The 24,290-nt window shown below is 36.0% G+C and overlaps 1 protein-coding gene across 4 annotated transcripts in view; it reads left to right on the top strand.

The window, feature by feature from the left end:
* The window catches only part of NETO1 (neuropilin and tolloid like 1), a 62,802-nt gene that overhangs the window by 25,650 nt on the left and 12,862 nt on the right, over nucleotides 1-24,290 (top strand). For 2 of the 4 annotated variants that reach the window (XM_068193501.1, XM_068193492.1), the window contains exons 5-7: nucleotides 8,440-8,481; nucleotides 8,595-8,722; nucleotides 20,182-20,410. In XM_068193501.1, the coding sequence (XP_068049602.1) occupies nucleotides 8,440-8,481; nucleotides 8,595-8,722; nucleotides 20,182-20,410 (399 nt within the window). Of the gene's footprint in view, nucleotides 1-8,439; nucleotides 8,482-8,563; nucleotides 8,723-20,181; nucleotides 20,411-24,290 lie in introns of those variants that run through there. The other 2 variants (XM_068193520.1, XM_068193510.1) reach the window with 2 other exon arrangements.

Genomic DNA, 24,290 nt, shown 5'->3' with positions numbered 1-24,290 from the left:
CTTTTCTCATCAAAATAATAGAAGTCCCAGCTGGCATCTGTCTTGTTTCTAACAGTTTATGTCTACTCTAGGTCTGTATAAGGAATTAAGTGTGGTTTGACCTTTCTCTGGCACTTTTAATTGCATGAAATTGGAGAAAAATTATCAGTTTGAACAAAAGTGAATGTCACTCTCATGAAGTTAAAGTGAATGTCACTCTCAGGAACCAACAGGAAGCAAATTAACTGTAAAGCAAAAAATACTGTCTGTAAAGTCTAGTTTAAGCAAAAATTGTCTAAACTTTTTCCTCCCATAATCTCAGGGGAAGCTGAATTGCATTATACTGGAAAAGGGGGAATGATTATAGCTTACATCCGATGTATTATTTATATCCTTTTAATATCTGAATGTACCTTGTATAATAAAATGAAAAATTCATGTTTGTGGGTAATGTAAGTGGGTAATTACGTAGGGAATTCACAGTTTAACACAGAGCTATGTTCTTTCTGAAACACTTCCTCAGAGAGAGCTGCTGCCCTATGCAGTTAAAAGATGAAGAAGTATAAGTGTTAGAATGTCTCCAAAGACACTCCCCAATATACTCTGCAGCTAAAGTTCTTAAAAACACATCTTCTCATTCTGTACATTTGGGGAAACTGCTGAGGTCAATAGTTCCCTGAAAGGATAGTTTCTAGCCAGAAAACCTCCTAAGAGTCGCAGAAGAAAAAGGAAGATCTGGTGTCACTGAAATTTATACTGATATGAATTCTAAAATGACAGGACAGAAGACTTTTTCCACAGTTGTTTTTGGGACTTGATGTTAATATGCCTTTCTCAGCAACTCACTGAGCTGTGTGGCTTTTATAATTCCCCTACTTGTTTACTGAAATTGTCTGTAGTGGGCATATATAATTACAATTGGAGGTGACATTTGGGTTTAAAAAATGAATTTCACTTTTCCTTTGATATATGCTACTATTTTTTTTCCTTATTTTTTCCTTTAGAAAGAGAACATTCAGGCTCCAGTGGGGATAAAAACCTACATTTTTCCCCTTTGATCCTAAAGATTTTTACCCTGGATACAGAATACATTTTTAAAAAGTCCTGTGACATTGACTTTTTGAATCATACAATGACTTTGTTACAGGAGAGTAGTAGAATATAATTCATTCAACAACATTCAAAAATCTAGCAGTTGCATAGTAAATTAATGAATGGGTTTTTTCTGTCTGTGGCTATTTCACTTGTTTCTTCTCTAAGAATCTTATTTTCTGTAGCATTTTGTCTCTTTTGTCTCCTGATGTATGGTCACACAATTAAGCAAGCAATTGTCTTTACAAACACAATTCAGCTCCTTTTGGTGCGCTCTGACGCAATTCTTTGCTTTAGCAAAAGACCACCTGGTGCTTTGCTAGTCTGTAAGAGAAAAAAAACGTTGGAGACAGTGGAAGAATTTGCTTGTTAGAGTGGAAAGTGAGTTATTTGCATGTGGAAACTAAGGAGATATTTGAGTTTCTCATGTGAAATGCTTCAAAAGGATATCATCACTGGCACGGCCAGCTACAGCAGGAGACTACTAGTAGGTGTAAACACTGTGTTGAATTTCTTTTCTAACTGGAAATGTACCACAATGTGCAGTGAACAACAGGTCATACAATGCTACTTGAAGCAGCACAAGTAGTAATTCTGCTAACTATAAGATGTAGCTATTCAAAAGAACACTATAGTGAATGCATTCGTTTGAAAACAACAAAGCCTATTTTAAATCACAAAGTTATTCTCATAAGATCCTTCTGTCCTGAGAAATCCACCCAGCAGACTGATACAGCATAAATATCCTAAAAAAAGATGTGCAGATTCTGCACCCAGTGGTAGCAAGAAATAGCCACGCGTAAATAGGTCCAGTCTGCAGAAGTAATGCCTGGTACTCAGTTGTGGCTAAATCTTTGAGCTCATTTTTTCCCTCTGGTCTTCTGACATGAACTTAAAGTGTTATTTCCTTGGACTGGGCTAGGAGTCATCTATAAAAAAAATGATGAGACAAATCCTGAGTCTTTAGTAGTATCCTGCTGAAATTGCATGACTAGGAATACTTAGAATTTAACATTATTCAGGAAAAGCACCATAGCGTTGCACATCTTTCTTCCTAGTCCAGTTCAGAGATGATTAGTCAATTACAGGAAGCCACCAGGATATTATCTTGGGGAGACACAGACAAGGTGCTGCCCTTGACTGATAGTCAGTCCTGGCCGTCAAGTCAGCTGCACTGTCACAGCAAGGCTGCATTACTCAGATAAAGTGGACTCCTGAGCTCGTTCAGTCTTGTTTCAATATTTTTGGGCAACCGGTAGGTGAAGGTATATGTAGCCCTTGAAATATTCATCATGGGATCATTTTTTCACTGTATTTCCACACAGAGTGTGCTGCATAAATGGAAAATAATGCTTAATTGGAGCGCTCAGCTGCTAGTATAAATACTTAACATAATAAATATGATCCCACACATAGCAATGCTCCAGGACTTCCTCTTTCCACTCATCAGCTTGAGCATGACATTGTTGTACATTCTTGCTCTCCTTTCTCACAAGGACAGTTCCAAAAAGCACTTCTCAGTTCTGGGATTTAGGAGCACGTATCAAGGGGTTGAAACACCCTTTGAGGATGAGACCCAGAATCTCATGCAACCTTTTGCTTTCTGACATGGCTCCCATCCGTAACAAAATTTACATGGGATAAAGGCCCTACTTTTTAAAGGGTTTGCAGAATAGACAACAGAGACAAGCAGGCTAAAATCCCAAAGCCTGTCACTGTGTGCATGAAAATAGAAATTTAACTGCAATGTCTGTTATCCTGTCCTCTGTTCCAGTGGAATTTATTCAGGTGCTTCTTATCTGCTCAGTTTGTTCAATCTTAGCAGAAAGGTATGGAAAGTCATGGATTTTATTTTTCTTTTTTTGTTCTTTTTTTTTTCTGATGTTTTCTTTTTTATTTCTAAACAGATTGCAATGAAATAAACACCCAGTTGTGGCATACAAATGTCCAACTATTGCTAAGACTTGCAGTATATCTCATTTTACTGAGCTCACCATAGAATATTATTAGTTTACAAATCACTATATATATTAATTACACTAAACAAATACTTTGTAAGTATGAGCTGAGAGTTGTAAAGTGACAAATGAAAAAAAAACTAAAAAAAAAGAAGGTATTGTATAAATCAAACTCTTGGGTAATAGTTTGTGTTATTTCAACAACATTTGCCTTCATATAACTTTTTGCTGATTTAATGGCAGGTAGATATTCAAGGTGAAGTAGCAGGAGTCATATTTACTGCTGCATTTGCACTTATTAGCTTTGAGTTCTTTCATGACTATATTAAGAAGTGAAAAATTTGAGAAGCATTAATTTAGGTCACAAATATATAGTCTTCAAAAGAGCTGCAATTGATCACAACATTGTCCTTAAAAAGAAAACATAGAAAATAAAGAGCAAATATAGCACATAATATTGCTAACTATAATTATTACAGAACTTACCACAGTGTCTAACAAACTATAGGCTTTCTTTGAACATCTTTTGATATCATTAGTACAAATATAGAGATATATGGAAGTTTCAAGAAGACTACAAATATGAAAAGAGCCATCAGAACAAATTTCATTTTAGGCTAATAAGAAATTATTTGTGGGGCTTTGCATAGAGATTTAACTTCATATTGTTTTTCTTACTACTTTTCTTTACTCTCCCCAGCTGAATAGTTAAGTTTCCTTTGAACACCACACAAAAAAATGTTTACGTACTGAAATGTTCTTCTATTTTAGAATTATACTAGTGATTTTTATGCTTTTAAAATCTTTGACAATCTTCTTCCAGTACTTTTGCTCTATCATCATATACTATGAGGCAATGACATAACCTTAGAATAATCATGCTTTTCTGTATTGAGCTGTGAAAGCTCTGCTTTTATAGAACTATACCTCACCCCTCAAAAGGGCAAGGCTGGTTTAGGCTCCCAGAAATCATTGTAAAAGAACCTGACTTAGTAAACTTACAGATAAATAACTAGTGGCTTCCTGTATAGTGCAATTCTCTTTACTTTCCTATGAGTATTTACATGCCAAATCAGGTCTCAAATAAGTTATCTGACAGACAAGCACGTGCATGCATTAAAATTACTTAAATATTGATGGATAGTACTTTAATATCTATTTCGAGTCAAAGACAGAGAAGTGAAAATATATACCTACAGCTGTCTAATCAGTGAATAAAAGTGGACAGTTTCCCTACTTCTGATTAGGAAATATGGCTTCAACCTATTGTGATTACTTTCTGTATGTATCCATTAAAAAGGAGGTTTTTGTATTCACAAACAGCAAAAACCCCCTTAGGTTTTAAGCTTCAACCCTTTGCAGTGTATGGTTTATTCAAATAGTTCAAATAATTCATCCACATCTCATTTATGGAAGAAAAGAGAAAAATATTTCAAAAGTTATTCAGCCCAGAATTTTGTATTACACATTTCCTTTCTCTTGACTTTTAACTCTTTAGCAATTGTTCATGTTCTTTACTGTATGTATTGCACTTCAGATATTAAAAAAAAAAGGTGTAATTAAGTATACTATAGTCCAGATATCATCAGGAACCCATAAACTCAAGATTCTATTTTTTAAAAGAGACATTAAAATGTTGACTTATATCTTTTGACTTCCAGAGTGAGATATCTATTATTTTTTATCATTGAAAGCAGCAGGTTTGGAGTTTGCCAGGTAAGAAAGTGCCCAGATGAAATTTATAGGAAAAGCTAAGGAAAGATGAATAAAGTGTGAGAGGCGCACTTGCAAATTTTGCCTCTTGCCTTCAAGAGCAAAAATACTAGAATTTTTCTGTATTACAACATTACTTTTAAAGGCCTTGTGCCATCTCTCTTTGAAGACAAATTGAATGATCTTTATATAAGTGTGGAATTTTTAATTCAACATATGATCTTTTAAAATTGATTTACAATAATACTTACCAGCAGAACATCATGTTACTAGCAATTAGTTTGAACTTTATGCATTTTTCCTGTGTCTTACAGAAATTATTCAAGTAATATAATTTTAAACAATTTCACTTTTTGTGTAAGTGACATGGAGTGAATCGTTACATGCGTACGTGCACGCATGGGTGGGTAAACGTGTTTCTGTGTGGATATACCTCAGCTAGGTAATCCCATAAGATGCTGCAGTGTACTTGTGAACAAGATCATTTGCATAATTTTTGAAGACTTAGTCCAGTTGATGTACAATGTCTTTTAACTTTACGAGTTTCTTAATTTTATAAGATTTTTGAGCAATTAGTTGCCCTAACTCCTTTCAATTGGCCTCCTATTCTTCTATTTAAATTCCATGTTTGCCAGCTACTTAGAAGAGCCAGACTTCTCACATAGGAACAGTGAAATGAAAAATAAAGAAATGTAGTTTGGTTTCCATGGAAAAAATAGATTCCAAAGCTAGCATCCAAAATCTTTAGTGTCTCACATGAAGACCTAGTGGAGGTTTTTGAAACCAGGCCTAAGTACTTCATATTTCATCAGGGTGGATATATATGTTCCTGCAACTCAGAGCAAATTCCACAAAACCAAGTCTGCCTTGTGATAGAGATTTGTCTAACTTCTGCTGTTACCTCAGATGACAGGTCTAGACTTTTGATTGGCTATTTCACTATTATCCAATTCTATTGTTTAGTTATTATAAAATCAGATGGTCAGAAAATGGCTTGTCTCAGCAGTTACCTCTGGAGGTTGACTTGTCCAACCCCCTTTTCAAGCAGGGTCACCTAAAGCTGTTTGCCTAGGATCGTGTCTAGACAGCTATTGAATATCTCCAAGGATAGAGACTCCACAACCTCTTGGCTACCTTGCTAGTCCTGAGTCACCTCATACTGGAGAAGTGTTTCCTGATATTCAGATGTTACTTCCTGTGATTCAATGTGCGCTCATTGCATCTTGTTCTGTCACTGGATACCACTGAAAAGAGCCTGACTTCATTCTCTTTGCACCCCTCTATTAGATTTTTGTAGATATTGGTGGGATCACCTCTGACCCTTCCCTCTCCAGACTGACCCGTCCCAACTCTATCAGCCTTTCCTCATATGTCCCTTAAAAAATTCATGACCCTCTGTTGGATTGTCTCTAGCAGCTATCACTTCCTATTTTGCCTCTGTTTTTTTTTTTTTTTTTTTCCTCCACTTCTGGGTCATCCATCTTATTTTTCACAGAAAAGTTTTCCAGTCTTGGGTGTTTTCCACATGGGAACATGATTTTGATCTGTATGTTGTAAGATCTAGCCAGTCAGTATTTATATAACATTAATGTTTTGACCCAGCTAGACTGAGAATAACAATTTGATTGAATTACATACAGAAGAGCTGCTAAAATCTAATCCATTTAATGGGACACTATTTAAAAAGCAAATATTTGCTAGTTAAATATGCTCAAACATGAGTGAATTTTAAGCATGTGTGATGATACCTTATTTAGAGATTTTGTTTTTTATTATAGCAGCATTGGTATAATAGCAATATTTGATGAAGGGTTGTCACCTTAGATGTTGTACATTTTATTTCTCTTTCAATCTTGAAATGTTGAGAACATGCAAAAATTTCTTTTTTAAAACTGAGCAGGTCTACCATATTTCTAGAGTGTTAATGGACTGTATATTTCTGTATGTGTTGTTCCAATGTTACTATATTGTTAAATGAGATCATACTTTCAGAGTTGTTTTGTGGGTCAAATTGTATGGTCTAGATTGTACTTCAGCCTGGATTCTTGCTACTAACATTGCTTTATATGAAAACTCTCATTTGGGGAAAATTCTGGCAGGATGGTTTTTGCTTTCTTTCCTCCTCTGTACTTTACTAATGTGGTGGAGTGTTTTCAGTAAATCAGAGTAATCCTTGCAAACTCAGTAAAAGGAAGAAATGCAGTAGTTACACGAGATACCGTTGGGATGGTAACTCGAACCATAAGTAAAAGTAGATTTCCTTTAAGTGTCTCACTTTCAGAGCTAGATATCATCATCCCAAGTATATTAGGTGAAATATTTCATGACCTTTAATGCTGTTGGTAATCATGTCTATCTACTCATCTATAAAAATGTGTAACAATTAATACTAATTGCCTACTCAGCTGTATTTGCAGTCCTGTAAGTTCATGAGTATTTACTCATAATTTATGTTGTGCAACTGTAAAAAACATTTGGGAAGAACAGCAGCATGGTTATAGAGGGGCAATTTAAAAAGTGATCTTACAATTCCAGGTTTTAAAGTCAACACATTTTGACTGTTTAGATTAACATGGCTGATCTTGCTTATACAGCACTAGACTACTTTGTCATATTATCTGGTTATGATTCTTACTGTTCTTAATTGACTAAGGCTAGAGGGAAAGGGCAGTTTTTGTGGCTTGGTTGTGAGTTTAATTTTTTTCATTTGATGAATGTCTTTCTTCCAAAGCTTCTCATTTTCATTTTTTAAATTTTTATTTATAGTTCTTTCTACACTGACCTAGTTCTGAAACAAAATCAGTTTCATGCATAAATGAGAAAACCAGTGCACAACATTCATTTTAGGTAGAAAAGCAGTGCAAATGAAAAAAATTTCCCAGACAAGACCAGTTTATTCTAAGAAAACACTTCCTGAATTGTTTTAGACTCCCATATTTCTGGTTTTGGGCGGTATGCTCAACCTGAGCCAAATTTTGTGAAATGATGATCTGTATATGGATGGTTGTCTATTGAAGCACAGGTCTAAGACCAAACTCATTTCATCTCTGTATTACACTTGATTATAAAGGCATGATACAAGCCCTCTCAGATAGTAAATACAATCATGTTTATCAGATGGAAAATAGCACATGTACTAGACTTATTACGTTGTTTGTACAATAGCTGCTAATGGTAATTCTTATGGTATTTTTTTCCAGTAAGACCAAAAGGATGTTTCTGACAAAGAAAGTGTCTCCTTTTGGTCAGTAGGGATGCCAGAGTATTCATAAACATAGAATTAAGTTCAGATTTCTCTAGTTAAGTTGAGTGTTAGTCTTCAAAATGCGAAATAAGCAAAAAGATTCTGAATGGATCTGTAAATATATCTTCTTTCACTAAGTGGATGTATTAAATTGTCATGTGGTTATCTATGTGATGTTCTCACTTGCTAATGTATGCAGAAATATTTTTGTACCCTTCTGAAAGAGAGAGACAGAGAAAAGCAGGATTTCATAACAGAAAAAAATATCTTGGTATGATGGTATCAATCATTTCTGCATTAATTATTATTGTGTTGCCATAGTTTTGAAATAGTTCCCATTTCCAATAAGTATCTGTATAATTATATAACTAAAGTGCATTATAAAATTTGAGCATATTAACATAGCATCCTAGATATTGAACGAAACTAATTTTGTCTTTCTCTATTTTTAAGATCCAGATTTTAAGGACCTTGGCGTTTTGAAGCCATTGCCAGGTTGGTATGTTGTTTTTGGGGTTTTTTCTAACTTGGAGGCCTTTATACTCTGCTGTAGAAAACATTTTTGTTTGCTGTTCAGGTTTCATTTTTTGTGGTGTTTTGTTATTCAGTTTGTGAGTTTGAGATGGGAGGACCTGAAGGAATTGTGGAATCTGTACAAATTGTTAAAGAAGGAAAAGCTTCTGAAACTGAAGCAGTAGACTGTAAATGGTACATCCGAGCACCACCCCGATCCAAGGTCAGTCCTTCATCCACTTGCTGATTTGCCATTTAATTTAAGAAATTGCCTTTTCTAATACGTTGTGCATTTCTTAGTACAGTCAGATCTCGTTTAATAACTTTACAGCTTGAACTGTAAACTATTTTTTCCTTCTGCTGTGGAAGGGTAATTTGTCATTTCAGCCAAAATAACCACCTTTCTTCATAAATGATGATTTGGGCAGTACTAATGTGTTTTTTGTGCCATAAGTAATTTTCTTAAATTCATCTTTAATTTTGCTCACATTTTTAAAGAATCAATGTGTGTTTTAAAGTGGGAATTAATCTTATCATTTTATTTTCAGTATATTTCAAATACCTAACATAGAGACAGCTAAGGGAGCACTGCTGGTTCCCTGAGGTCATCATTGTTTCTCATCTGGGAACTGTGGAAATGGACCTAAAGTAAATTAATTTTCCTCCATATGAAGCCTTTAATTCCTTTGGTTTAGAGACAGAAACAAAAAGAGTATTCTCATTTCTTTTTCTCCACAGTCAGCAAGCCAGGGCTTTGTAAGAAACATGAGAGGGCTGCAATGAATTCAAAAATACTTTTCTTGGATTCCCCTTGATTTTCTGTCTTATCCATAACTTATCAGCTATGATATGCATTAATTGTTGCTGGCTACACTACCACTTCTCCCCTCTTTGCAATAGGAACAGCTTTATGCCTCCCACCTACTTGCATTCACTGTGTAAAAGACACCCCACAGTATACTTTTTCTAGCTGTCTTTTATTGGACAGGAAAGGTTTTAGAAAGTAGAATTTATATATGCACTACTCTCTGCTGTCTTTAAACTGATAAGGGCTTTTTTTGTATAACCTCAGTGAGGACACTGAACTGAATATGTAATTGTTTCATCATCAGAATGACACATGGATGAATGTTGAAGGGTTCTCTTCAGGAAAGGTTTTCAGAAGAGAAAAAGTCATTAGTATCAGCATTTATCTATTGGGAAAGTATAGGAAAAGAGTTGGCTTACAAAGACTACAGATAAATTATTTCCAGAATATACTTTCATCTTATAACTTTTTTTTTTTTTTTTTTTTTTTTACTTTTGGATAAAATTAATATTGATAGAGGTTTTCAATTAAGTAGATGAGCTTCCCATTTTGCTACACTAAGTAGTGAAATTAAATGATTGGACTGATGAATAATTATTCCATGTGTTATAGGCAGTTTATATTCATTCAGTACAATCCCAGTATTGATATGAACTTCAGATGGAGAGCAGCCCAGCTGATAAGGTTTTGGGGATTCTGGTGGATAAGAGGCTAAACATGCCCCAGAAATGTACACATCCAGCCTGGAAAGCCAATTGTGCCCTGGGCTGCATCAAAAGCAGTGTGGCCAGCAGGGAGAGGGAGGAGATTCTGCCCCTCTGCTCTGCTCTGATGAGACCCCACCTGCAGGGCTGCATCCAGCTCTGGGGTCCTCAGCACAGAAAAGACATTCACCTCTTGGAGCAGGTCCAGAGGAAGGCCACAAAAATAGTGAAAGGAATGGAGAACCTCTCCAGACATGAAAGTTTGTTCTGTCCAAAGAAGAGAAGACTCTGGAAAACCTTATAGCATCCTTCCAGCACTAAGGGGGAGCCTGTAAGGAAAAAGGGAACAAGCATTTTATCAGTAGTGGTAAGACAAGGTGTTTTAACCTAGAAAAGGGAGATTTGGACTAGATATGGAGAAGACATTTTTACAATGAGGGCTGTGAAACACTGGATCATGTTGCTCAGAGAGTTGGTTGATGACCATCCCTGGAAACATTCAAGGCCAGGCTGGATGGGGCTCTGAGCAACTGGGTTTAGATGAAAACATCCTTGCTTATGACAGGGAAGTTGGACCAGTTGACCTTTATACATCCCTTCAAATTTAAACTATTCTGTGATGTATTTAGGTATTAGTAGAAAGGAAACAGACAAACACAGAATTGTTATTAGAATCAGCACAGTTAATTAAGGCAATATCCTTTCCTTATAGTTTAAATTCAAGTTTATGGTTGGTCATATAATGTAATTGTGATATTCTTACTTGGTCTGACTCTGAAGTTCTATGTGATTCAAAGCCCTGCTAAAAATCACCATTTTACCTACCTGTAGTATTTATCCATACTTCAGTTCTAATGTAAAACTCCAAACTAGGTATTAATGTAACTGAAAATATGTTGTGTATCAGAAAAATACTAAACTACCACTCTAAGCAGAGGGATAAAAATTAAAGTTCAGCAATTCTTCATAAACTTCCATATCTGCTTTTAGTTGTGTTGCATTCTAAAAAGCATATCCTAGCTGAAGGGCACCTGGAATGGAGAGCAACAAGAAAGTTTTAGAAAAATGAAGTAATACTGAATTTTGAATTGATTGTCATCTAGAAGATTTTGTGAAGGAGAGTAATACAATACAATAACAGGCTCTTACAAGGAAGAAGGAATGCTGTGCCTGTGTCTGTAGGATAACTCAGGGTCCCACACTCTAAAAGAAAATTTCAGGTTAAATACAAAGGAAGAAAATCAAGCAGCAGGGAGGGCTGATTGGTTCAGCTAGAATTATTAGCGGTCTGAAAGTGCAGGTTAGATAACAACCTGTGAAAAATGAGAGAAACATTTGATCCTACCTTTAGGCAGTGGGCTGGACTGGGTCATCTCTTGATGGATCCTGCTGTTCCCATCTTGCAGAATTACCTGTGTGGAGAGATTGAGCAATATAAAAGTATATAAATCAGTGTTTCCGAATGTGGAGTTGAAAGGTTTCACAGCAAGCTAAAAAAAAAAACAAAAAAAGATTTTTCAAGCCTAGATCAATCTCTGGGGGGGTAAGCCCAATTTAGCATTTGAACTTGAGTGTGGTTTTCAAACAGATATATTTATGTACACACAGGCAAGTATATACATGCATAGACACACACACATACAGTTATGGTTTCATCATACTGGGACAAGTTGAAAAATATACAGATATTAAGGAAGAAGGGACAAGTGGATACATTTTTAACAACTATGTATGAAGTAAGGTTTATGATAAGATTGTTTATGGATCCGATTCAATTGAACTGGAATCTACTGTCCATTTTTTACAGTCAGCTTCCTTTGTTCCTATCTAACCTTGAATTAATGACATATTCAGTACATTTATTTAATGACATCATTTTTATTTATGTCAGTTTGCACCTATGAAAACAATCTCTCCTGCAAAGAACAGTGAGAACTCAGCAGACATCTCTAAACCCACATGTTCCTATACCCTGGGCTGCACAGTTTGTTACTGGGAATTATGCCTAAAAGGCAAGAGTTTCTCAGAGAGAATTTGTGTTGGATTTTTTAATCTTTAGTTTCTTAATTATACTGTGCCAGAATGTGAGTTGCTTGCAATTTCATTTGGCGTAAGCTCATCCAGTCTAAACTGTCTGCAGAAGCAAGATGCAAGTCCTTCCCTTGGTTTCCAATTCCAGATTCCAGCCAAGTCTGAGCTCAATATATGAGCAATGAGATCAGCCAGGAAGTACATACTTGAGGTCTCTAAGCTTGAGCTTCAAACTGAGAGTCTGAGTCTAATTCTTCTATACTCAGTGTTCTGGAATGGGAGAGAGAGCAGAAAATTTGTTGCACACACTTAAAAGAGAGCCATCATTGTTTACCTCATATCACACACACACATGCACTTCAACACAGATACACACACACAGAAAAAAAAATCTGAAATGCATGCAGAACCCAAACATTGTCTAAGCGCAGAAGGCAGTCTGAACACAACTTATATGCAGAGCTAGAGTCTTATATAGTGAAAGTGACTAGTTGTAAAGTCTGTGTTTCTTGTAATCATTCAAAGTCACTTCCTGCTGAGTAGGATAGCTGTGAGTTTTGAGTGGAGTAACACTGCGGTTCTGCACTTCTTGTAGAATGTGACCGCAATTTGTATTCAGAGCAAGAATGGAAAATTGAGAGCTGCTGACTGAAAATGCCAACTCACACAGAACAATAACGTTCTGGAGGAATTTCCTGATCTGAAAATTCTTCAGTGTAGAACAAAGCCCAAAGAAGGAAGTGTATAAGCTTGTTGCACAGTGATTTGAAAAATTTCAGGGATATCATTTGCTGCAAGGAGTGGATACAAAAAGATTTTGTATTTAGGACTAGAAAATAAGAGAATGAATAGAATTATAGTTTTCTTACTTTCTGTTAAGGGAAGTTTGGAGGATAATAGCAACAAGTGTTTTTCTATGTTGGATGGGTCAGCATAGTTTGACAAAGCCCCCAGGAAGACAAAACCATGTGTGCTCTCTTTGGTGGTTAACTTTCCCAGCAAAGTACCTTTGTGTCATGCTTGTTCTTTGAGCAGCTCTGTAGAAAAAATAACACAGCAGAACTTGATAGTAAGAGTAATAAAATTTACAAATATGATATTCTTATGTTGGGGAAAAAAACTGTAAGCAGTGCTATTAAAAATACCATTTATTATCAGATGCTCTGGGCACTTCAGAAAACAGAATCAAAACAGGAATTAATTTGAATGTAGTCCAGTGGAAATAATCTGTTCTGGAGGAATAAGAAATAAGTACATTTAGACTGAAGGAATAGTGAGAGTAGCCTCTTTATTTGCACCATGAAAAATAAAATGAATTTATAAGGTAGCTAGGCAAAGTGATGTCTAATTCTCTTGCCCAAACTGAGCAGGATTTTGGACAAAGGTTATAGCATGCAAGACTCAAGACAAGAGATTAAGGAAACCCAAAGTGTCAATTAATGAATATCTAGATTTGAAACATCATGGCAGCATCCTTAACCCTGAGCTGCCAGGGAGTGGTGGCATCTGTTTCAAGCAGAGCCATTGGGGAGCAGTGGGAAGGGGATACACAGCACATGGGAGGGGGCCAGGATGAGGGAGGCCACAGTGCCAGGACATGAATAATGAGACTGGGACAGGCCTGGCCATGGTGGCTGGACTTGCCCAGGCAGTGGGGCTGGCCCAAGCATAAGCTGACCAGCAGCTTGGCAATGGACAAGACTGGGGTGGTGAGGAATGAGCGGGGAGCGGGGCAGTGGGGCCCAGTGTGATCAAGACACTTGTATGTTTACTGGGGGTTTGCACTGCTACCTGGCACACTCCTGGTCAAATGGAGGGATGACTCCTTGTTTCTATGTGCCTGCCCTAATAGGGAGTGTAGTCTGGAGACAGACTGGGCTGTTATACGTGCATTTCCTAGACAGTCAGGAGGAAACATGAGGTGAAGAAAATTGCAGAGCTGCGAGTGAATCTATTTAAACTGATCTGACTAAACCAAAACATTTTCTATTCTCCCATGTGAAGTGGAAATTTGTGGTCTTAGATGAGACCTGTAAGAAAAGCAGGCAAGCTGTTGGCACTGGCAGACTAAGATACACTATTTGGAGGCTTCTTAATTGTAGAAGAAAAGCTTTAAGTAGTGCACTAAAACTTAATAGGAGCCATTTGAGTGGTGATTCTTGAAATGTTAGAGAAAAATAAAATTTAAAGGCAGAGTAACCGACCAGGCAGAGATACGTTTGCAAGATTCAGATAAGCTTCTCTGAAGAAGCTCTGAAGCTTACTAACATACAGATAATTCAAATAATATTATGAATTTTAAAAAGTCCAGTATATGTATATATGGTCAGTACAAGATGAAGAAATAATGTTTAAACAAGTAGAAAATATTATTTACGTATATTAAATTATTAAAATCCCTTATGTGAAATAGTTTTCTGAGATGAAGGTGCAAGACAAGTACATGCTTGGAATCATGTATGTAGAATCTCTGCTATGAAAGCATGTCAATGTACATGACAGAGTAACACTTTCAAAAACCCCACTTTTAAGTTACCATGAATCTATTTTATTCAGGTTTAGAAATATAATGAACATCAACATCCTCAAACCAAATAGCTATTAAGAAATGTAATTTTTAAAAGCTATTAAAGAAAGCAATAAAATGTGTGTCAAAGAGAACAAAAGAATCAGGATTTGGTCTCCAGTTTTCAGTGTTAAAAAGCAGAACAGAACCAAGGAGTTGTAAATGTTGCTCACTTATGAGCATTTTTGGACTGTACTAGAAAAAAATAAGGATGACTTGACAGAGTAAGTGTCAACTACTGGATAGTCACAGAAGTTTGAAGAAACAAATAGGACAAAGCGAAGAAATCCATAGAGCTTCACCTGTCTAGAAAAATGGTGTTCTGATACATGAGCCTTGGCTGTGAAACACAGTATCTTAGAAGTACCATATAAAATTGTCATCTTTGACAGACAGTACTCTCCAAGCTCCAGAACAGAAGAAAATATGAGGTATGGAGCTCTCTGTTTGCACAACATGGTCTCAGACTAGTAAGAGAAGGACCAAAAATGTAGAATAATCCCCCAAAATAACAATTAAAAATCCAAACAGATCATGTATTGTTAACACTTTTGCATTGAAGTAATATTGATTTAAAAAAAATTAGCATCCAAGTAAGAGGATAGACCATTCCAGATGATAAATTCAAGACTCATTGGTAATATGCTTTTTAGGCTGGTGTACTTGGTGTCTGATTGCCTCGAAGGAGTTCAATTAGTGCTGCACAATCTGCTTTAAAAAACTGGGCTTCCCAGGCCTAAATACTGGAGGTATCATCTTGAAAGTACTTTGTTAATCACATAGAGCTGAAAAAGATGTAGGATATAAAGCAGGTGCTGTAACTGATCCCTGAGCAATGGGACAATTTAACCCAGTCCTGTGCTTACAAGTGAATTGACCGAAACCAAAAGGAAAATATGTAAAATCTGGACATGATGCTTGGATGAAGAGGAAGTTTTTTCTCTTATGTCTAAATTACTTTTGGCAGCTGAACAATGGCTTTTTTTTTTTTTTTTTTTTTTTTTTTTTTTTTTTTTTTTTTTTTTTTTGTTGGCTTTGGTTTAAGGCGACTGAGTGTCTCTGCACATATATTAAGTCTGATATGCTGGGATATGGTTTGAAGCTTTTCCTGACTGGCCTGATCAATCATGTTGTCATCCGTAACCTTCAGTGATTGATTAAAAAGCAGAACTCATCAGAAGTGATTCACTATGAGGAGATTATAATCTGACTATGTTACTGAGGTGATATATTATTCGTAGTTTATAATAATTTTGGAGTTTTTTTTCCTAGTATGTTCAGTCAGAGATTGTTGTTTTCAAATTTAAATGAAAAGAAATAGTAAAACTTTCCCAGAATTTCCTTTTTTGATTAGTATTTATGGTGGCAATACAAAACTTACAGGTGACAAGAGAATTATTTAAAATATGTGACCGAGTGTAAATTACATCTGCCATGGCTGCAGTGAGGCTTTATCAGTTTTGTTGCTAATGACATTGGCATTTTCAGTGACATCTCAAAACTTAGTTAATCTAATACTTGAACAGCCCCCTCTCCTAAGTAATGTGGAGCTGATGACTTGACAAAAGTGTCTTATTAATACTTTGCAACAAAAATGTGAAAGAAGACATGACAGTTATGCTTCTTCTTTCAAAAAAGATGTTCTCTTCAGCAAGAATGCCTGGATTATGCTAATATAATGTGTCAGTATCTATGGAAATGTTCATTCCAAACGCTCATATTGGCATCAATGAAAAAATGCTTAATGAAGGCAGATGGTGATGTTTGAGTCTGTGACCTCTACTTTAGTTTGTTTTCTTTCAGGGGAACAAAGTTTCTTATCCACTGATAGTAGAAGTAATGGCTAAGATCTCTGTAAATGAAACACCCAGTAATACTGATAATTTTTCTCTCACTTTCTGATGCATTTGTTTTAGTGACATCCACATACCAGCAAAAGTAATGAGAATATCGCCACTGATTTAAAAAAGCTATGTATAGGGAATATTTTGCATTAAATAAAAGTTTTTCATATAATCAGTTTTATTCTTTCCCTGGGGAACTCAATTTATTATTAGTAATTTTCTTCTGCCAGTGTGGGTCTTAGATCCAGTGACAGGAACAATGGAAAATATATAGCAATGAAACCATACAAGTTGGCAGAGGCATGAAGACGCAATTAAATTATTCTAGCTCTTTAAAATAAAATCCGATCCAATATCAGGTTGTCAGTTTGTGTAATCAGTTTCCCATTTTTAAAAATGCACTGCAGTATTAAGCCAAAGGTCTGATTCAAATAAATAGATTGAAATATACCCACTGATTTCAGGGTGTGTTGTACTAAGTCTTCAATATTTTATATAAAGTTCTGGGAGTAGTCATCTCCAAAGACAATTATGAGAAAGGAGCTCCAACTCACCTCAGAATATCAGTAACTTATTTTCTCTAACTTATGAAACTTCATGGCATTGAAGAAAGCGGCATCTTTCTTCTACAGGATAGACATAGATTTCTAAGTCAAATATTTCTTTCTAGTGGTTCCACTACCTATCATGTCTATATACGTTATGGTGTTGGCCAAATTTATCACACAGAGGAATGAACAGGTATGACTGACAGCAGAATTCAGGCTTGGGAAAAACTGAAGGTTTTGGCTTCTTCACTGAAAGACTCAAAACAAAATGCCGAGTTAATATTCCCTTGATTCCTTTTCAGTATTTATGACTGCTACTCTAAGAAATATTTTACTATTTTATAAGGCTGGTCTGCCTCCAGAAACTAAAGAATGTCAAATGATAAGCCCATAGAAATAAGATTTTGTCTGTACTGCTATATGAACAGTGTTTTTGAACAGGTCAGGAATAATTGATGAATGCTGGAAATTGCTGGGAGAGCTGATATTTTATAACCGCAGTGAGGATTAGCACACATTTCTTGTGAGAATGAAAACTCTTAAAAAATACATCTCCATACTGAAATGGGATACCCTTTGAAAGAAATACATATGCTTATAAATATGCACATGCAATTGTATATATAAATGCATATATGAAAGGCAGCAGGATAGAAATAGAGAACATGTGAACAAGTGTGCAAGGCCTTTCACTGAGTAGGCATAGTTTGAATATTGTTCTGCCACCAGATTAATGTAATCTTATTTCTGGGGTAAATATGAGCTTTCCTAAAGAGGGGAATAGACAAAAATGTGATGTGGTACATTGCAGTATAACTTTGTGGTCTATCCTATATATATATACATATATATACATATGTGTGTGTGTGTATTTATATATATGTACGTATGTAGGTATATGTGTGTATATGGCATATAAATATAAATGGTGTACATATGATAGCCATATACAGACAGTAAAAGTAATGATTTTGACAAGCATGTTTCAAGCCCTCTGTTCTCTGTGAGCCATCTATCTGACACATTTCTCTTCCTGGGAAACAGTCACAGGTATGCAATACTGGGTATAATCAGTGGCAGGAAAATTTAATTGCATTACCTGTGACAAGGCTGGCAGGCACTGGGACACCTGTCTGAAGCAGACTGCTTCAGTTAACTGAGAAAAGCAAAGCAAGGGGCACACTTAATTCTCTAAGTTATGCAGAGAGGTACTATGGACTGTCTCAGCAGCTTTCCAGGAGAGGCTGGGTGCCAGGTTTGCACAGTGCCTGTTGCACCCTTCCTTGAGAAGAAGGATCTGGTGTCTGGGACACCGAAGCAGCTCTCTGATGTGTCCCAAATATGATCAGTTGCTGGGTGTTTGTGTCATGGCTCTGCCTCTTCCCATACCTCCCTCCCACATGTGGGATCTCCCCTCGTAGGATCTTTCTTTGTCAGCACAACAGTGTGTATCATTTCACTGTTTTACTGAACAAATAGTAAATGAAGTGAGAAACTATAAAAACTAAACCTTGATGTAAGATATTGCAATCTCAATATGTCTTTATGTATTTCTGTTAGTTGTTCCATTTTGCAGAGACCAATACAAGCAGATTCCTTAATTTATAGTATGTAAACTCTAGGATACATGGTGAAAGTAAAGTACACATAATTGCACTTTAATTGAAATATATTCCTCTGAACTCTTCTGAAAAATGGAAATGATGGAATATGAGTAAAAGTCACTGTAAGAATAACAGATTAGAAAAAAAATGTGCCTTTGGTGTACCAAATTTCATTTGCTTGTAAAAATTTTTCACAAATATTCTTTTCAGAGGGAAACATGCAAAGCAGAACAAGGAATGAAAATATACAATAATACAATACCTGAAAAGGCCCATTAAAAAATCTGAGCTACTATTAAACTGTAGCAGACTACTTGAGAGCACATAATTCTTAAACTATAAGAGTTTTAATGTATTAATGAGGTGAAATTATGAGGCTTGTTGCTACTAGGATATGCAATGGTTGTATATTTTTTGCAAAAGCAGAGGAGCTTATTAAACATTTGTTCTGTGCATATAAAGAATACTTGAAGTCAATAAAATTTTTTGAAAAGAAGTATATTTGATGTCTAATACAGTGAGATTTCTTTTTTAGTAATATTTTCAAGTGAAGATGCATATAGCTCTATGTTGTGTATGCTTACTGCCTTTTTATACAATTTCTGCCCTAATTCACCTTTCTGTATCATTCTCCTGAAATCTTAGCAGTTTGATTATGTATCATGTATCTATTTAAGATAGTACTTGCCTTCTCTGTGAATTGAATATTTGATGTTGCTTTTATAATCAATTGTTTTTAAAATTGGTAGTTTTCCCTAAACTTGAATATCAAGTGATGTATCAATATCCCTTTCCCTAACTTGAATATTAAATAATAGTCTTTTATCCTCACCCCTGCTTCTTTTTAGGTAGATTTAAAGAGTTCTTTGCAAAGGGCAATATACCTATTACATTATGAGACAATTTAACTTGTATGCAAGAGACATAGGTTTCTAGGAGTTTACACAAAATATGCATGATTTCAAGCCATTTAAAATATGAAAATGTATACCATAATGCTTTGTTTAGAAGAGCTGAGGTGGTGGCCAGATCCTTGAGGAAACATAAAAAGATTAATGATGGAGTTCTGCCTGGCTCTCAGATTCTCACTTCCTGAATCAGTGTAGCAGAAACGTATAAGATGACACATTGACTCTGGGGAGGGAGCAACAATGATTTGCCTTATTATTTCACATGTCAGTCATGTAATAGAGCAATATTGTGCCAAGCAGTAAAAGAAGAAATTTCTAGCTTATCTGTCTTCCAGCTTGAAGAATTATTGCACATATTTCTGAAAAAAAAGTATGTATTTGCAAATTAGGACCTTACTATGGGTAAGAACAAAGAAATATCTAGATCTTCTGAGACATTCTACTTTAAAGCAGGATAAAATACCAAGAATTAGAAACAGTGCTCAGTTTGCATATTAATGGCCTTCCAAGAAAGTACCCTATGGATCATCAGATCCAAAAAAATTATTTTTATGGAATTGTTGTGTAATCTTTATTCTGCAATGTAGAGCAAAGTTGCTTAATGATTTTTTTTGGTCATTCTCAAATGTCTGTACATGTTGCCTTTGTTATTTGGTTGATTTATAGATCTATTTACGATTTTTGGACTATGAGATGCAGAATTCCAACGAATGCAAAAGGAATTTTGTAGCAGTCTATGACGGAAGCAGCTCGGTGGAGGATTTGAAGGCAAAGTTTTGCAGCACAGTTGCTAATGATGTGATGCTGAGGACAGGTCTGGGTGTAATCCGCATGTGGGCAGATGAAGGCAGTCGAAACAGCCGATTCCAGATGCTCTTCACATCTTTCCAAGAACGTAAGACCTAATCAATGCACCTGCCTTTCAGTTTGTTAAATGATACAAGTCCCAAAATCTGTTAATATTTTCTTCATGCAGAGCAGTCACTGAAGTATTTTGCCAAAAAAGCTGTGTAAATATTCAAAACAGTTTTTATTCCAAGCATTTGTAGTGAGCAATAATTTGTAATGCAGTAGACAGACCACAAGATTCAAAACCAGCAAAACAGGTACAAGTGGTCATGACCTGTCCAGTCATATAATTGTGACTTTTGTCTGATCCCCAAGCTACATGAAATTTTTTCCTTACTCAACATGGAAAATAACACAGCTCTGAATGTTTTTATCAAGTCAGATCATTTTCTCTGAATTTGATTTTTTAGATCTCATTATGATACGCATTTGAAGAATACCTTATGATTATTTTAGCACAGATAGTGAGTGTGTGTGTATGGCAGTGAACGTATGTGTCTTGTTAAGCAAAGAGTTTAGGATATTTTGTAGCAACAAAAGCTTTCTAAAAGCCTTTCATATTTTGATTAATATTCTCTTTATGTGCCTTACTTGTGTTTATATTTTTATATGAAATCTGTGTTCAAATAATAAGCAATATAGTCTGTAAAAGAAACAAAATGTAGTTCTAGCTAGTTTAAGAAAAGAAATAATCAAAAAAATCATAAAAATCCTTCAACAAAACCCAACAGTTCCATTAATTGAAAACTATTGGCCCAGATAATCCTGTGAAAGTCCTGTGAAAGATATCAATTTGTTTCCTTTGATAGGAATAATACATATTTGGCCTCTTTAGAAAGGCACATTTATTTTCACATGCTGGTTCATATTAATTTTTAATGTGTTTTTGGTTTGTGCATCATGTGTCTGACAGAAAGAAAGATTTCTTTGCAGCTGTCAGTGGTTGGAATGAAGGCTCAACCCCCCAAATACATTCTTCATCTATATTCTGTGTGTGTGTACCCTGCAATGAAGTAACAAGTCTCTGTTGAGAACAGCCTCCATAATTCCTTAATTATGGCTCTGATTAAAAAATTTCTGACATTTTACATGCCTGAAACTGCATGCGCCACTGTACTTTCACACTCGCAGCATTAGGGTGGATTATATTTATCTTGCCTGCAAATCAGGCTGGGGTCTAAAAGACACTGAGAATCCTTGGTTGAGATGATGCTGCCCTTTTCTCATTTCTGCAACTGGAGATGTCTTGAATATTCAAGATCTGATTCATTTTTTTCACAAGGCATCTTGATCTGTTACCTTAGAAACAACTGCATAGTCACTGGAGGTTCACAGCATATAAAGAACTGGAGAGTGAAGCACTATGATGACTAACTTGAAACAAAGGTTTGAATAAGTGTATGTTTGCAAAGCTCTCATATTTTAAAGGATAATAAGGAAAAATGTGGGGTTTTTTTTCTCTTACAGTATTCCTAATATATTCACCTGACATGCTACATCTTATGAGCTACTCCTTTTCTGTAAGCAGATGATAGTTTATACTGAATAGTATTCTGACTGAGAAATTCAAAATACAAATATAATGTGCTTTCTGTGAATTTGCTCTGAAGAGTCATTGCTCACTAAAAGCTGAAAATTTATTCAAGGCTAAATAATACTTTGAAATATGTCTACATAGCCTGCTCATAAATAGTAGAAGAAACTGCATACGTGATTTTAATGCTGGGAATTAACTTTAAAGATTTAAAGGTGATGCAGATGGTATTTTCTGTGCCTTGTCAGTTGTCCCTAAGTGCTGCCCTATGCCACACACTGGTGCTGGCTGTCAGGAGCTGGCTAGAACAGATGTCAGTGAGACACACTCTGAGACACAGCTCATGGCATGTAAACTGCAGCGTCTTTCAGCAGCATGTGGGAATAATTAGATCATCTGCATGGAAGAGAAGGAATGTCAGACCTCATTCAGGGAGATGTGCATCAGGGAACATACACCTGTGTGTCTATTCAGGGACAAAGAGAGGAAAAAATTCTATTTTATTCATATAGAACTGAGAAAGGAACAAGAAGATTACATTTATGTTGCAGTAATGTGCACAGGAAAGAGTGACAAAGTAGAATTCCTGTATTTTCTGTTCCTGTGGGGATGACCCACACCTCCTACCATGGGACGAGGTGTTGTGATCTCTTGCTCCTCAAGTTTCTCTCCTTAGTGTGGTGTTAGGCTGTTGAGACTGTGAGCTTTCCCTTACACAAGGCTCTGCATACTGGAAGCGGAATCTTGTGGAAACAAGCTACTAAGCCTGAGCATCGTTTTCTTTCAGTCTAAGTCTATTCAGTGTTTATTCCAGTTACAGAGCCATTTCCTGGGGACTTGACATTTGTGTAGAACAGAGAAATCTTAAAGAGATTTCTTCTATGATTATTTTCATATGTTTCAATCAGTGTGTTCCAAATCAATTTAAAGTATGTATGCATTTTTTGGTTGGCATCTAAAAAGTGGTCTTACAAGTGTCCAAACCTCTCACAGTGATGCTTTCAGAGCAGCAGTGCTAGAAATATGTCTTAAGGAAAGACATACAATCATGAGGTTGTTAAATTTCCTGCACTAGAAAATCAGGAATGATTGTCATCATGAACAAAATAGTAGTTGAGCTCTAATTAACACTTAATAACTGGTTAATTCTTAATAGGTGATAATTTATAGTGATGCTCTGATATTTCATTGTCAGCATTATTAACTATTCCAACTGTCATTTTGAGGTTTGACTCCTTATATTCCTACCTTTTTATCTTTAAGATATTTTCTAAGCATGATCATAGTTTTGTGCATGGGAGACACTGTTACACTAGATTTTAAATATCCAATATATTAAGAATTAGTAAAATAACATAAAAATCAGTAAAAGGTAAACAAAAATCTGGTATAATCAGAAGGTGTCTGTTCATCTGGTAAGAAGACTTGAAAAATGAGTCTTTGTTTTCTCACCCACTGACTAAATGTTCATTTCATTTTCCATGATTGAAGAGTGATCTCCAGCCTGATTAATGACAGACATGCTACACCTACATCTTCTTCAAAGAGCTGCTCCTCAGCAGACACACCTACGCTTTAGCCTAAAAGCAGATTTGTAGAACCAGGGCATATGGCATAAGAGAAAAACCCTCTGTATGCACAGACAAGATGTTCACTTTCTCACATCTGACTGCCCTTTGGTAGCACAGCTTCCTTCTGTGCCCATAACCCTGCAACCCAAACCCCAGACCAGAAAAACTTAATTCCTTCTCTTATTGTCCCTTTGAGCTTGAAGTCTGTTTTTAGAGCCCCATCATACTCAACTTTCCTAATGGAGAACAAGTTCTATCATTCTTATTTTATTTTTATGATCAAAAGCCATATTGGGACAGAAGTCTAAGGCCATGCTTAGAAGAGTAGTGTGCAGTTTGATCAAGTAATGGCACTCAAGTCCTTGTTTACAGGATGACCCAGCATGAGCAGTTTTTAATGGGGAAGAGGGACTGCAGGTATGCAGTCCTAGGGACTGTATCTTTCTGGCAAAGCTAAAGGAAGTACTGAAAAAGGGAACATCAAACTGTTTAGTGCAACCTGTGAAGAGGCAGTTTCTCTTTGTAAGGACTTAGGCATGTAAATAGATTGCAGCTTTGCTGGTTTTGCTCTCTGCTTCCACACTAATATTTTAAAAGGAAACCATTGGGATTACCTCCTTACTGGCAAGCACTCATCTGTGATTTTCTTCCCTTCTGTGCTATTTGCGTCTATCTCTAGTGAAAAACCCTCACTGGCTAAGGATCCCAGTGACTCTCTGACCCTGAAAAAAATAATTGTTTGTGGTGCCCAGAGTGTATTAACAGAACACAGGCTGGAGCTCTGAGCACAGGCTCCTGACCTGCCATTCTCTGGTCAGTTT

The sequence above is a fragment of the Anomalospiza imberbis genome, chromosome 1, assembly GCF_031753505.1.
Source record: "Anomalospiza imberbis isolate Cuckoo-Finch-1a 21T00152 chromosome 1, ASM3175350v1, whole genome shotgun sequence".
Taxonomy (NCBI): Eukaryota; Metazoa; Chordata; class Aves; order Passeriformes; family Viduidae; genus Anomalospiza; species Anomalospiza imberbis.
This window is presented reverse-complemented; position numbering and strand designations above follow the sequence as displayed.